Source organism: Phoca vitulina, unplaced genomic scaffold (assembly GCF_004348235.1).
Source record: "Phoca vitulina isolate PV1807 unplaced genomic scaffold, GSC_HSeal_1.0 scaffold40, whole genome shotgun sequence".
Lineage (NCBI taxonomy): Eukaryota > Metazoa > Chordata > Mammalia > Carnivora > Phocidae > Phoca > Phoca vitulina.
In genome coordinates, this window is record NW_022589743.1 from 21,783,024 (window position 1) to 21,797,479 (window position 14,456).

Here is a 14,456-nt window from a genome sequence, read left to right on the forward strand (position 1 = left end):
CATCTATAGGGCTGAGAATTTTTTTTTTTTAAGATTTTATTTATTTTTTGACAGACAGATAGCAAGAGAAGGAACACAAGCAGGGGGAGTGGGAGAGGGAGAAGCAGGCTTCCCGCGGAGCAGGGAGCCCAATGAGGGGCTCAATCCCTGGACCCTGGGATCATGACCTGAGCCGAACGCAGAAGCTTAACAACTGAGCCACCCAGGTGCCCCAAGGGGCTGAGAATTTTTAAAGACAAACTTCAATAAAACCCCAAATTCCCTTTTGTATCCTTGCAAGTCACTCACCAGGCCAAGGACAATTACTCCCTAACTCAAAGAACATAAAAGCATATGAAATATATCAATCTAGCGTTTTTACATCTCTTCCCCTCATTCCTTACTCTAATATGTTGATGTTAGCATTGATTTTTTTCCACTTGTGACAAATCAATCATACACAAACTTAGGAAGTGTCTCAAATCTGCATTGCCACAGGGGCGCCTGGGTGGGCTGCCTTCGGCTAAGGTGGTGATCCCAGGGTCCTGGGATCGAGCCCCACATCGGGCTCCTGGCTCAGTGGGGAGCCTGCTTCTCCCTCTGCCTCTCCCCCTGCTCATGCTATCTCTGTGTCTCAAATGAATAAATAAAATCTTTAAAAAAAATATGCATTGCCATGGATTTCTACATAAAGTTACAAATAAATCCAGAATCTTGGCAACTTATTCTAGTTGCTTAATTGCTTAGCTCAGTTTCGGCTTATTTCAATTGGAAGAACATAAGGTTCAGTGTGCATGCAAAGAAGTAGGATAGCTATTCTCACAGATCATTTTTAAATATGCCAATTCTAAGCACTTTGATAACCTGTATGATTTGTCTTAAAGCAATGACATATGACCCATGGTACACTTAAGACTTAATTTGTACATTTGACCCTTTGAAAAAATATCATTGTCACAATCTTAGATTTCAGATTTTTAAAAAACTTAAAAAGCACACAAAAGATAACACAAACACCTCAGAAACTTTAAAATTTTTTATTCAACAATGTACACTTATTGTCTCTTAATTTGATCTACAAATTTCTCAAGGTTTTATTTTTCTGATAAAATAAGTAAATCTGGGTATGGATGTAGAGTGTTTGTAATTTATATTTTTGAAACACTGAACATGGAGTAAGACATCAATAAAGGAAGATCATCATGTAACTGACACTTCCTCAGAATCCATGACATCAGAAACAGCTATGGCAAATACTTAAGCAATTAGCAAAAGGGTAAATTTCTGACCACTGTTCTTTTACCTAGAAAAGGCCTATCTTTTTGACTGGGCAAAACAAACACACAAAAAAAATCTTAATTGGGAGAGGGAAGGAAAAACATCCTCCAACATAATTGTAGTCCACTAATTATCCTTTCCCGAAGATCAAGAAGAGGTAACTCAGCTCCTAAGTGCTGATGCACACAAGACAGAAATTACTTTGCTCCTTCATTCAACATGTTCTAAGACTGAACATAAGTGAACTGACAGATGCTGAGGAGTAGCCACAGTCATCTAAGATGATGCTGCACTCCCGCATTTCTGCCTTTTAAGGCCAGGCATGATGGGCTACCTTTCCAATCTTGACTATAAGATTTAGTTTTTGACTGTCACTTTCAGAAGGAAGGGTTTTGCTGTTTTCAAAGTCAACAACATACATGAAGGGCACACTTGATGACAGAGAGTAACCCTCTTCTAAACATAGGAAAAAACTTACAATCAGAAAGATTTCCTTTATATCTAGGAGCATGGGGAAAATACCATTAATAATATCTTCTACTTAAACTTATTTAGCCTCTTCTATAAAAGTTCTAAGGAGATTAAAAAACAATCTTTTAAAAGATGATTTGACAAACCTGGCCAGTACATCTACACAATCGTTTAAAGTACACATATATGTTAAGTAAAGCTACTTAGTACATGCAGACTGCAGCAATTTAACCAAATTCGCCCAGTTTCTAAACTTTATTCTAATCAGCTTGGGCAATTTTTAAAAGATACACATTATCTTTAAAACAACCTGTGCTTTATCTTTAAACAGCTGAATGATCCTAATCTCAAGTCATTCATTCAGTAAAACCAAACATACACTAAAGCAATAAAGGGAAAAAGGTTATCCTACCTTTAAACCAGGCTTAAGACACAGAATCGTCACAGAACTCCATGTGGTAAAGGTCCTTCCCTCCTATTTGAGTTACCTCCCATTTCTATTTGATCAAATAAACCAACGTTTCCACGAGGAAGAGCATCCAAAAGTTTGTAAAGCTGATAAAACTGCCCTGTTTCAAGAAAAGCCCTTTAGTAGATACAAGTCCAGCTCTCATTTAAAGTTTATTAAAATAGGTGCCAGTTTTCCTCTCTTCTAGTTCTACTGATGAGCTAGACCAGAACTATTACTTTGAGCCATGTTTCTAAAGATGGTAAAGCTAAGAACAGCAAAGTAATAAGGATAGGTCACTTTTGGTAATGACACACAAATTAAACTTTCAAAACATGTGCATAGCTTTATTCATCTACTTAGATCTAACCTTTTCATGGAGCTTCAGCAAAATTCGAGTGTGCAAAATGCATTTCTAAAACGTAATGCAAGCAAAGCTTTTCACATTTACACTGGCAGGAAATACAGAGAAACTAACAAGTCACATTAGGGAGAGTTCAGATTTTTTTTTTTTTTTTAATGACAAGAATTGCACAGTTCATTATTTTGAGACAATTGTTGCAGACATAAATACTTAAAATTTTCTAAGCCAAGGTGCTTCAACAATAAAAATTTTTAAGTTGGAAAGAGCCAGTAACTCGGATCATAGCTCACAAAGAATTCCAAATTAAAGTGGACTCCATTATCTCCCTAGATTTTGCAAACAATGCTTTTTATAACACTTTTTTATAACACTAAAGGAGACTGCAAGCTGAAACTTTTTTCAAAGCACACAAGAAATGGTGTCATCACATTACTTGAAGAAGGTGCTGAGGGGGTAGGGAAAGGGAGTGAAGAATCCTTTTACTATTTCCCACTACAGAACAGCCACTAACAGATTAAGAACAAAAAAAAGAAACAACAAAAAAACTAAATCAAATCACTTCCCCAGTTTATAAAATAGTTCCAGTTTGTGACAAGATCTATAACTTTAAACAGAGAGCACCAGTTGGGCAATAGAATGAGCATTTCATACTGCATAAAAATTAGTGAGGTGGTAAGAACCATCAACTATCTCAGGCATTACTACATGGCCTTTCCAAACTTTTTTTAATATACATGCAAGGCACATTGATATAAAAATAGATCTCTGGCCAACAAACATATTAAATAAGCAAATTAAAATTTTGGCTTGGCAATATTGGCAACATCAAAATATAACCAGATAGCTTTGGACCACATATCTTTCTCATATTCCTCCACCCCATTTGGTGTTTTCTCCTCCATTATTTTGGGTTCAGTCTCCTTCAAGTTTGGGTATGTGCTTGAGAAAATGACTTTTCCTCTCGTCAAGTAGCATTCTTACTAAAGTTTCTCTTTGCTAAGTAAAAATATACTAGAGAAGCAAAATAGCTGAGTTTTGATTGATTTGATTACATCAAATTCGATTGGCTCCGGATGGCATTATTTCTCCTCTGTATACAACAAAAAAGTCCCCAGCTTATATAGTAGACAATTGTTTTCTCTCTAAGATAAATCAGCAACAAACCAATGATACTTCCTTTAAACCATTCTTCCCAAATCCTCTTTTCGAGGCAGAGAGGGAATAAGAGAAATAAAATTAAGATTTAAAAGATTTTCAGTAGTAGAAGACATTTTAAGGCCAAAAAGTGTTAATACTAACAATTTTTATTTTCCTAAGTTATTGCCCTTCATAGGCCAATACCATAAATAGTTTATTTGTACTGATTCCCTCCTGAAGAAAATTTAATTCATTCACTTTTGTTAGTGGCTGTGCTACAGGAAAGGTCTTCAAAGCAACTTAGAAAGGTGTGGTATAGAGTAATGTAAAAAGTGCATCACATTCTTGATTTTCAGTTTCTCATAGCAGCAGCAGGATTAATCCAAGACAGAAAACAGTTTTATTTTCACTCTAAAAATGCAACAACTCCTAATGAAATGTATTCAAGATTATGAATCCCTCCTCTATAGAGGATAAATGAAATAGACTAATAACAGACAGACAGGGGCAAACTAAAGGCATTCATTCGTATTTACATATTAAAACCATTTTTAACACCAAATCTTTACATCTAGCAAAAGAAATGTTTAAGAATAAAAGACATTACTAAAGCAGTATCCATTTTTTGGAGGCTTTGCTTAGCACCTGAGGAAAAAAGGGCATATGGAAAGCTATATAATTTACCTCAAGTTGGTTTCTTGGTCTGTAGAGTAAAATTCTGATATACAACGAAAGTGAAACTGAACTGGAAAATGTCTGTAGCTATTTTAATAAGGCTGTAGAAAAGGGATACTGCATTGGAATATGTTTGTAGCTATTTTAGTAAGGCTATAGAAAAGGGATACTGCAGTATAAAATGGCTTTAGAACTCTGGACACAAGCAAAATTTTATGGATAAATAGGAAGTCTGAATCAGCAATCCCAACACATGTGAGTGAGGATGGCTGTTCCATAGGTTTCTTGCCCACAACTGCTATTTGACACTCCCAGTAATGCAAAAGCAACATCCCATTCATGCTTCACCGGGTGATTCTATTATGCAGACAACTTAAAATCCTATTTATTCTTATTGAGTAGCAAAACAGTGTGAAATTTAATTTAAAACTCAGTAAAGCAGTGCACTTGAGGGGAGCCAATGATTTATCATTCTTTAAACCGACCCAGGGTGGTCCTGGCTCTCACGCATCTGTAAAGATTTAAGTGTATTTAAAAAGAACATTTTAAGATACTCAAAGCATAAGCCCATCTTCCTCACCATAAAATCCTGGTGCTCTGTTGATTAATCACATTAATAAAAATAACATCAGTATTAAGAACTAAGGATAACCTACGCATCTGCAAACTTAGAGCAGCTATTATAGATACTTCTCATCTTGTCCTCTGACCCTCTCCTTTAAACAAATGATCAATACTCTGGGGAGGAAAAGACGAGCAAATCCTACCCTCTTTCAAAATGCAGCAGTTTGGTTATGGGTAGGATTACCAAAGGACACTGCCCAGTCAGAATCTAACTCAACTAGTACAACATCATCATAACAGACCTGATTATAAAAATTATTGTCCATAATATGTACCTGTCCTACTAGTCTATTTTGCAGTTAGCATAGGTATACAAGGATCATGTGCTGAGGATACGGCCCAGTGGCATAACTATATTCCTAATCCTTGGAAATGGGACTTTCAAACCTATTTCTCTGAAAAAAGCCTTAACAGAATGACTCCCTCCTTATTTACAATTTAAAATCAAAGTCCTCTTGCAGTTTTCCTTGCCTGTGGCCATTGAGTAGGACATAAAATTTCACACTATGGCTTTTTGTGTTTGAAAGTTTTCAGAAGATAAACCATTAGATGCCTCCAATTGGGTTAGCAACAAGACTAACAACCAAGTATGAAACTACCGCTGCTATGTAATGTTTTGTGAAGAAACACATTTTGTATTGTGAACAATACTCATAACTGAGGTTTGCCGTATTTTCCCTAGAAACTGTTATTTGAAAAACCAATGCAGCACTTTTTTTCCTTTATAAAGTTTTTGCAGATTCTCAATGACTAGGTAAGCAGATGATTAAGGAGAACAGCAAAATTCTAAAATGGATATACCTTCTCCAGCCATTTATTCCAAGAAAAAACAACTGGCATTAACAAATTCCTAATTATTGTCTATCCCCTCCCAGAAAGGAGGAGGCAGGGCTAACTACAGATGCTGTAAATATACTTTATGTGAAAGTTCATTACTAAGAAAGTCAGAGGAAAGCCTATGCAATTAACTTCAGTTCAGCAAAGTGGGGGTGAATAAAGAGAAAGATAAATACACCCTGTCTTTTGTGGGGAAGGGGAATTATTCAAGACATCTACAAGAAGAGTGGTATGTGACACAGAAGCCTACAATCAAGACAGTTTTAAAAAGAAATCTTCACCCATAATTAGTATCTTCATAGCTATTAAAAAAATAGGTCATGATTTCATTCTTAGTGCCATTTTTCAAATACTACCCTTTTAAGGATTAAAACCACCTGACTTTTATTCTGTGTAATGAAAACAAATGGCACAAAATAAATACAAGTTCATTCTCTGAATACTAATATAATGTCTTACACACAATCATTTACTAATTTTTTTCTATCTCCCTCTGTCCCTCACACATACATACACTACACACACACACACACACACACACACACACACACACACACACACACACTCCTTTTTCAGTCTTTATAATGGAGGGATGTTAAAAATCCCCTCTAGACTGTATTTGGTTTATGCTACAGTACTAATACTCTGAGTTGAAGGAAAATTCTTTATACCAAACAATAACACATTGATGTTATTTAAATGTGCTAAATTAATCACAGCTGAAGTTTGTTTAGAAGCTTACACAAAAATAATCAGAAAACAGATCAACTCTTAAGATTTTTTTTAATAAGTGCTCTGTAAGGAATTGTGTGAGGACCTAAGGAGAAAGATTGCGACAAGTAGAGTTAAGTGTTACCAAACAGCACAAAGGAGATTTGTCCCAAAGTCCTGCTTGTACCTAGGCAATTAAGTCCATTAACCCAATGCCCAAAAATACTGACAATTAATATGATGGGGCACTAGGGTTCCCAGAAAGAGACATTCCTAACTATATACCTCTAACCATATAATTAAGGAAATTTCAGTGGAGAAAAATCAAGGTGAAATGTTGCATTGTTTCATTTAGAAGTGAGACTCTCAAAAACCTTTGGACAAACAGATAAGGGATACATTCTCTTTTTTGGCTTCTCTAAACATGGAGGCCTGAGGGCTGTGGAAGGGAAGTAGGAAAGCAACAAGAGATTTCTAAAGACATTTTTTAAGTGTTGCTTCTAAATTAAAAAGCCCAATTCAGATGGGGACTGTTTTTTTTTATTTTATTTTATTTTATTTTTAAATATATATTCATTCAACCTCTATGTCACAAACCCAGAAAGTTTCTTGTGAGTTGTGAGACAGAAGAGCTTTTAAATTCCAGGCAAGCAAAATGGACGTTTAAAAAAAGAAGGGGGGTGGCAGGGGGAATCTGGCCCTAAGGCGACAAGTGGTTACACAAGGCAATTGAACACACAGCAGAACTTTAAAACCTATAAAACAAACTGGAGTCTTTTTGTCCTTTAATCACCTTATATCTTTTTTTTTAACTTTTTGAAAATTTTTATTTAAAAAAAAACACAAAAACACAGACTTCTTTCACTTCAGTATGTGGTATGTTGCATTTTCCAGTTTGTTCAATGCTTTAAAGCTCAAGGATGCCTCTGCTTTCAATTGTACATGGGCCTGAAGCATCCTAGCTTTTGGCAAGCAGGCAGGAGACTCAACAAAAATCAAAATAGGAACAAGGCAGACTAAATGCAGGGCACATCTGTAAACATATTATACATTTGAAAATTACAATATCAGTAAAAGTGATACAGTTTACAGGTGAAATGAAACTATCTGGAACTGGCCTACCACAAGTTTCTGAACCTGGACTGATACAATAAGTTATTATATATATATATTATGTATAAAAAGTTTTGTTTACATCAAGTGGAATTGGCAATCCATGCTTATACTTTTAAAATCTAAGCAGGGCAGAAATCCAGACTAAAGATATTTTCTCTACTCTATGTTGAGTCCAACAGCTTCGTTCACAAACTACTTGTTAAAAGTCTCAAATAATCAACAAAACAAGAAAACTCATCCATACTACAATCGCTCAAAACTGGACATTTCTTAAGCAAAGGGTTTGAGCAAAAGTAGGTACCTTCTCCCCCAAACACCCCAGGGGATCCAGTCTACTTTTATTAGAAGACTACACCTCTCTATATAAATGCCCTGCTATTTTAACCTGTATTTGACATACATGGATATACTAATTTCTGTGTGTGTGTGATGTGATGCTATGTCAGGCCAGAGAACTTGTTTTTATGCCACTAACATCACCCAATCTTAAATTGGACCCTTAGTTTCTGCACACACACAAAAAAATTTATTTTAGCATGCTATATACAAGCTGCAGTGCAACAGGATGGCAATGTGATGATAAGACAGGGCTAATGCTCTTCTCTGCCCAAAAGAAAATTTCCAGAATTTCACATTATTTTCCTTAAAAAACCCATTTTGCTCTAGTAATAAAATATATTTATTAAGATATAATTAGAAGCTAATAAGCTCAGAAGTATAGTTTGCATGAAAACACACCTTCTATAGGCAGGATTTATTACCTCCTCACTGGCTAAAAACATGAAAAGTTTATAGTTTTCATGGAAAATTTTCTTCCCCTTTTAGATATTTCCGAGAAATTAAAAGAGAATTTACAGAAAGGTACAGAAGTTTCTCTTTAGATGTTCAATGAAAAACAAGGAAAACAGCACATTTAGTGTTAGTGACAGAGAGCAAGTCTGGAGCACCTACAGTTGAAAAGCAGAATATATTTTTGCTCCCACTTATACAATTACATTAAAATATGGGCAAAGGAATATTTTTCCATATTAAATATCTAAAGCCAATTGTTTGTTCTGTAACTTTTCCTTAAATGACACTCATGGATTCTTCACTTGTTAAAGTCCAGTATGTAACCAAAGCCAAGTGAACTATGTACCACCAACTATTCCAGAATTATAGAACTTCAATGCCCTCCCCTTTTCCCACCCCACAAAAAATAAAAGGAAAAGAAAGAAAATATTTCCCCAACACCCCACAGAGGCTGCTTAACTCCTGGCAAGACATGCAAATCATATTCGCTAAAAAAAAAAAAAAAAAAAATACACCCTTGCAAACTTCAAGGCATTTATCCAGCATTCTCGCAGGGCTCAAAGTATAACCAAAAGATCAAGGGAGGAGTGGGGGAAAATGGTGAATCATTCTGGGCTCCCCGTGATTAGTGTATCACTTTAGTCACAGAACAAGATACAGAGATCTTTTAAGTGGATTTGCCTTTCCAGTGGGTCATTTGTTGCCCAAGTTGATGACAGCAGGAACTTTAGAACCACGCTTGTTAATAAGTCTGTATTCATTAATCACTTGCATTCACACTTAAAAACAAAAACTAACAAAAGAAAAAAGAAAAAAAAAACTATTCAGTACCGGAGATTAAATAACCATGTGTAGTCTCTTGAAATAAATTTGATTCCTTAAGAAGTCTAATTACTTTCAGTTGCCTTTTTTTTTTTAAATAACTATATATATATATGTATATATATATATTTGTATATATTATCCTGTGATTCTACTTATGGTTCCTCTGCTGCGTTGAAGATCTAGGAGCATAAAAGCCTTGTGTCCCCCATGAACGGTGGCTCTAATGCTGCAGAAAGGTTACAAATAGGCAGTCTGGTCCTTCATTGATCTGGACTATCCATGGCTTCATTGTAAGTGATTATCCTTTTGGGATCTGGAGAGAAGGTTAAAAAATAGATACATAAATAAAAATAAGGTCTGGAATGCCAAAAAGCCCATATTCCAATAACAAATTCCAAATAACCATCATCATTTTAGCTGCCTTTTTTATGAAAACACAATTTAAAGACCACTTCTTTGGGGCACCTGGGTGGCTCAGGTCGTATCTCAGGGTTAAGATCGAGCCCTGTTTTGGGCTCCACCTTGGGCTCTGCGCTGGGTGTGGAGACTGCTTAAGATTCTCTCTCTTGGGGGCCTGGGTGGCTCAGTCGGTTAAGCGTCTGCCTTTGGCTCAGGTCATGATCCCAGGGTCCTGGGATCGAGCCCCACGTCGGGCTCCCTGCTCAGTGAGAGCTGCTTCTCCCTCCCTCTGCCTCTCCGCCCAGCCTGTGCTCTCGCTCTCTCTCTCAAGTAAATAAAATCTTAAAAAAAAAAAAAAGATTCTCTTTCCCCCTCTAAAAAAAAAAAAATTATTAAAAAAATAAAGACCACTTCTTTGTATTAACACACACGATCTACTTTTCCACAACCCAATAAATAGTTCGGCATCCCAAAGGATTTCCAGCAACAGTGTCCTCTAGCCAGTGAGGGCTTCAACTCCTACAGATTAGAGAGGGGCTGAGTTCATTTAAGAAGGGTTTATGTGTTTCTCCCAATTATAAAAGCTTAAATCGTCAATAATCCAATACTAAAACACTTGGATTTATTTATTTTTCTTCTCAGTAAAATGAAGTCAAAATTTACTTTAACCTGTGGGGGCTGTCTAGTAAGGAACTGTTCAAGGCACATCTAGCACCAAAAACTTCTGGTTAAGTTTGGCAAAACTATCAGTTTAGTCCTAATCATGACTTATTTCTTCCTTCCTCCAAATTTCCCATAGCACCACCAGTCTTTATTCTCAGCAATGTGCATAAGCTAAGATTTGGGTGCTATTCTAAATTCCAATTATTTAGGTGTATGCTCCCCTGTTCTAGAGAGGCAATAATTTTATTACATACCATTTCCACCTATCTAAGAACTTTTAAAAGTACATATGCTTTTAATAAAAAATAGGAAACCAATAAAACTTGTTGCCTAAGTATAAAGGCCTAAAAATAATATTAAAGATCTCATGCTCACGTGAGCCTAACAGTCAATCTAATTAAGTGCAGAGATAATATAATACCCTTTCTAGGACTATAACAGCCATCCTCTAGCAACCTGCTATGAAGATAATGCTATTTCTTAATAGTTAATAGCCATTTTACAGTAAATATAGGAGGTCTACTTTTGCAGAGTATATTTTCTAGTCTATTTTTTTGTTTGCCTTTGAATAAGAAGGCACACAGAAAGCAACTCAAAATAATTTAGGAGCTTGCTAGCTATCTTCAGGCCACAGCTGTGTTAGACAAATAAGACCTGGCCTAAGTACAATAGAGAGATGGAAGGAGGAGCAATGCCTGGAAATCAGGGAAACCTACATTTTTAAAAAAGATTTTATTTTTTATTTTTTAAGTAATCTCTACACCCAATGTGGGGCTCTAATTCACAACCCTGAGATCAAGAGTCCCATGCTCTTCCAACTGAGCTAGCCAGGAGCCCCCAGGGAAACCTACATTTAATCTTGCCACTTTTTAGCTTACATAGTGACCTCTCTCACTTATATGAGCTAGCAAAGTGGATGGGAAATGGGATGCAATTCAGTTACAGGGTTCTAAAAGCCCAAATCTATTAGTGACGTTCTCCAGACTGAAACTTACTTTATTTCAGGTATTCCGTATCTACCACGTTTTAATGTATTTGGAAAAGCACACAATAATCAGGATAACCAATTTAAATTTTTTGAAAATTCCAAACAATCCAGATGTGGGTTATTCAGTCCCTTTGGCTTCCTGCTATTCACATCTTATACATGTGGTTCACGAAGGAAGCTAATTTGCTATTCTTTAGATTTTTAACCATGTATTATTTCAGAGAATATAACAGCCCAAATAAGGCTTCTAAAACAGCTAGCTAATATTTTTCTGAACTATGAATTTCAGTTCTTAGGATACCACTTGTCTACCACACAAATACAGATAAAGACTGGCTATAAGTGGAAACACTTATTCATGCTGGTTTCCTAGATTAAAAATATTTATGTTCTGTCTTACTTTCATAATCAGAGGGGGAAAAAATTCACGTTCTTCACCTAGCAGGTGAAGAGTATTTTCATATACTCTTTTCAGTGTTACCCCATGTTTAGCAATCCTGGTAAGGCAGCCAATGTCTTTTAACTGCAGTTATTAAATAATTCAAAATATAAAGCCTATTCACTTGGTGGGTCACTGTTTATGTTATTCCCACCCAATCATAACATACACTAATTAGTCATTAGTACTAACATTTTAGGTAACCTAACCATTCTTACCTTGCTTCTGCAAATTCCAAACAGATTCCATTTCTGCAAAGAAAGGAAAAAAAAGATTATTTTATACACTAAGTTTTATAGAGCAAAGTTTAAAGCTATGCTTTTCACTTTAAACCTAAAAAATCTAGACCGGTTATTGCTGGGCTGGAGGTAGGGTTGAAATAGCACAGTTCTACTAAATCTTAGACAAAACACTCTTATTTTCTTGGAATTCTCAAGTAGTGTCTTTCAGATTGCCTTAAGTTAATTACAGAAAGTGAATGATAAGTCTGCCTTTCGGCTCAGGTCATGATCCCAGGGTCTGGGATCAAGCCCTGCATTCGGCTCTCTGCTCAGCAGGGAACCTGCTTCTCCCTCTCCCTCTCCCTGCCGCTCCCCGTTTGTGCTTTCTTTATCTCTGTCAAATAAATAAAATCTTTAAAAAAAAAAGTGAATTATCATCTGAAATCAAACTACCAAGAGAACAATTCCATCTATACAAATAGCAAAGATATGCTGAAGCATGCTATAGATAATCTCAATGTTATTTCTTGTAACAGCTCATTGTTATTTAAAAAAACGAAGTATTTTTTGGCAACCCATCATAACCCAATGGGGTACCCAAGTCTTCTGAATGAAGCATTCAAATTTGATTAAGCACTCAAATTTGGTTAAAATGCCTTATTAAAATTTTACTTAACTCTTTGCTATAGGCAAGTGATTCTGCTCTTCAAACCACACCTACTCTTATTTTTAACCCATAAGGTCAAAATGCCAATCCATACCCATTTATTAGTAAACACAATCCTCATTTGCTCCAATTCCATTGAAATGTGATCACAATGTGCTTACTTTGATAACTTACAGTGAAGAAAATATGTACATGACCGAACTATAGTCACATACAGAGAAAAGGCAAGAAAAATTCTATCTGTAAGCATTCCAGAAAGCTTCACAGAGGGCTCATTTGAAGGTTTGATGAATAAGACAATAGATGACTACTATACCACAAGAACCAAAGAACAGGAAAATAGGAACTACAATACCTTGAAAGGAAATACTCTACTAGGTTTATAATGTAAACAAAGACTACACAGTAACAGGAATGAACTATGACTAGAGAATAAGTGCTCTTCCCATGGCCATACAACTGCCATTCTGAAAGACAAAAACGTGATTTTTCTTCTGTATAACTGGATTTTGTGTAATTGTATTCCATATAATTTATCACTGGCCAATTATAGTTAATGAAAAATAAAACTGGAGCTCCTTAAGATAGGATGTATCTGGACATGGGTTATAGTTAAGTTAAAACATAATCTCTCCTCAGGGCTAAAAGTGTATAAATCTCAAATTATTATTTTGTTTTATGTTTATTGTTGGAATCAGAGAATAGTAGATCACACTCTCCCTGCTCCCCTCTATCCCCCACCAAATTCACTCCTAAAAAACTTCTAAGTTTTGAAAATTTGCCAGAATTGGATGTTTGGAACAACAGGTTAATTATTCAAAATAAAGTAATTACCCAGATAAAATTGCATTCAAGGTATCATAATAAAGGCCTGATTAAACAAAGACCGGGAAATAATATATTAGTTGTCACTTGGTCCAAGAGCTTAGATGGATGCTATGGGCTTCAGATTACTGGACAGGGGCGCCTAGGTGGTTCAGTCAGTTAAGTGTCTGCCTTGGGCCCAGGTCATGATCTCAGGGTTCTGAGATCAAGCCCCGCATCGGGCTTCCTGCTCAGGGAAAGTCTGCTTCTCCCTCTCCCTCTGCCCCTCTCCTTGCTTGTGCTCACTCTCAAAAAAAAAAATTCACTGGACAGATACCCATCCAAAGATTGGCAGGAAAATCCCCATCTCCTAGGTCTAAGAAGGGGAGAGAACGTGACCAATCTAATCTGGAAAAAAGAAGATGTATCAGGAAGGTTATTCTAGTCATGGCACTCATATCTATTAATCTAATTTCTAATTCTATTATTTTCAGACAAGTAGGAATAGCTGAAATGGTCATTAGAGCCGTTATCCTACACATTTCTGTACTTCAGAATGGCATACTTTAAGAAGTCCAAAGATAAGCCTTTTCTTGGTTGATCTGACTTCAAAAACATTAATCCAACACAAACATTTTTTCTTTTAATTAAAGTACAGAAATCTCACATCTTGCAACAAATAAATTCCTGAGTTCTGTATGTATTACCTGATGCTCATTAAGTCTGTTTAATGTAAAGATAAATGTGTATTTAGTTGTATGTTGAGAAAAACACCAACTTTTCATTTTGACCCACCTATGCTATAACATTTCCTTTTCTCCTCCCCACCACAAATCTCAACCTGCCCTTCCCCCTCTACCCTTTTTTGGTGGGGGAAGGGGGGGGGGGACTACACTCAAGAGTCCGTAAAAACTGGAGTACTTTAAAGGCAAACATATAAATTTTAAAGACAAAAATAACTTTTTGCACCACCCAAGGTCTTCATTGGATTGAAGACATTTCCTTAGCTTAATCTAGA

The 14,456-nt window shown here is 36.0% G+C and overlaps 1 protein-coding gene across 1 annotated transcript in view; it reads right to left on the reverse strand.

The window, feature by feature from the left end:
• Window positions 1-1,655: 1,655 nt before the first annotated feature.
• The window catches only part of NUFIP2 (nuclear FMR1 interacting protein 2), a 31,643-nt gene continuing 18,842 nt past the window's right edge, over window positions 1,656-14,456 (reverse strand). Inside the window, exons 3-4 of the mRNA XM_032428553.1 lie at window positions 11,965-11,997; window positions 1,656-9,570 (exon numbers count right to left, since the gene is read on the reverse strand). Coding sequence (XP_032284444.1) covers window positions 9,518-9,570; window positions 11,965-11,997 — 86 coding nt within the window. The 3' untranslated portion in view covers window positions 1,656-9,517. The remainder of the gene's footprint in view (window positions 9,571-11,964; window positions 11,998-14,456) is intronic.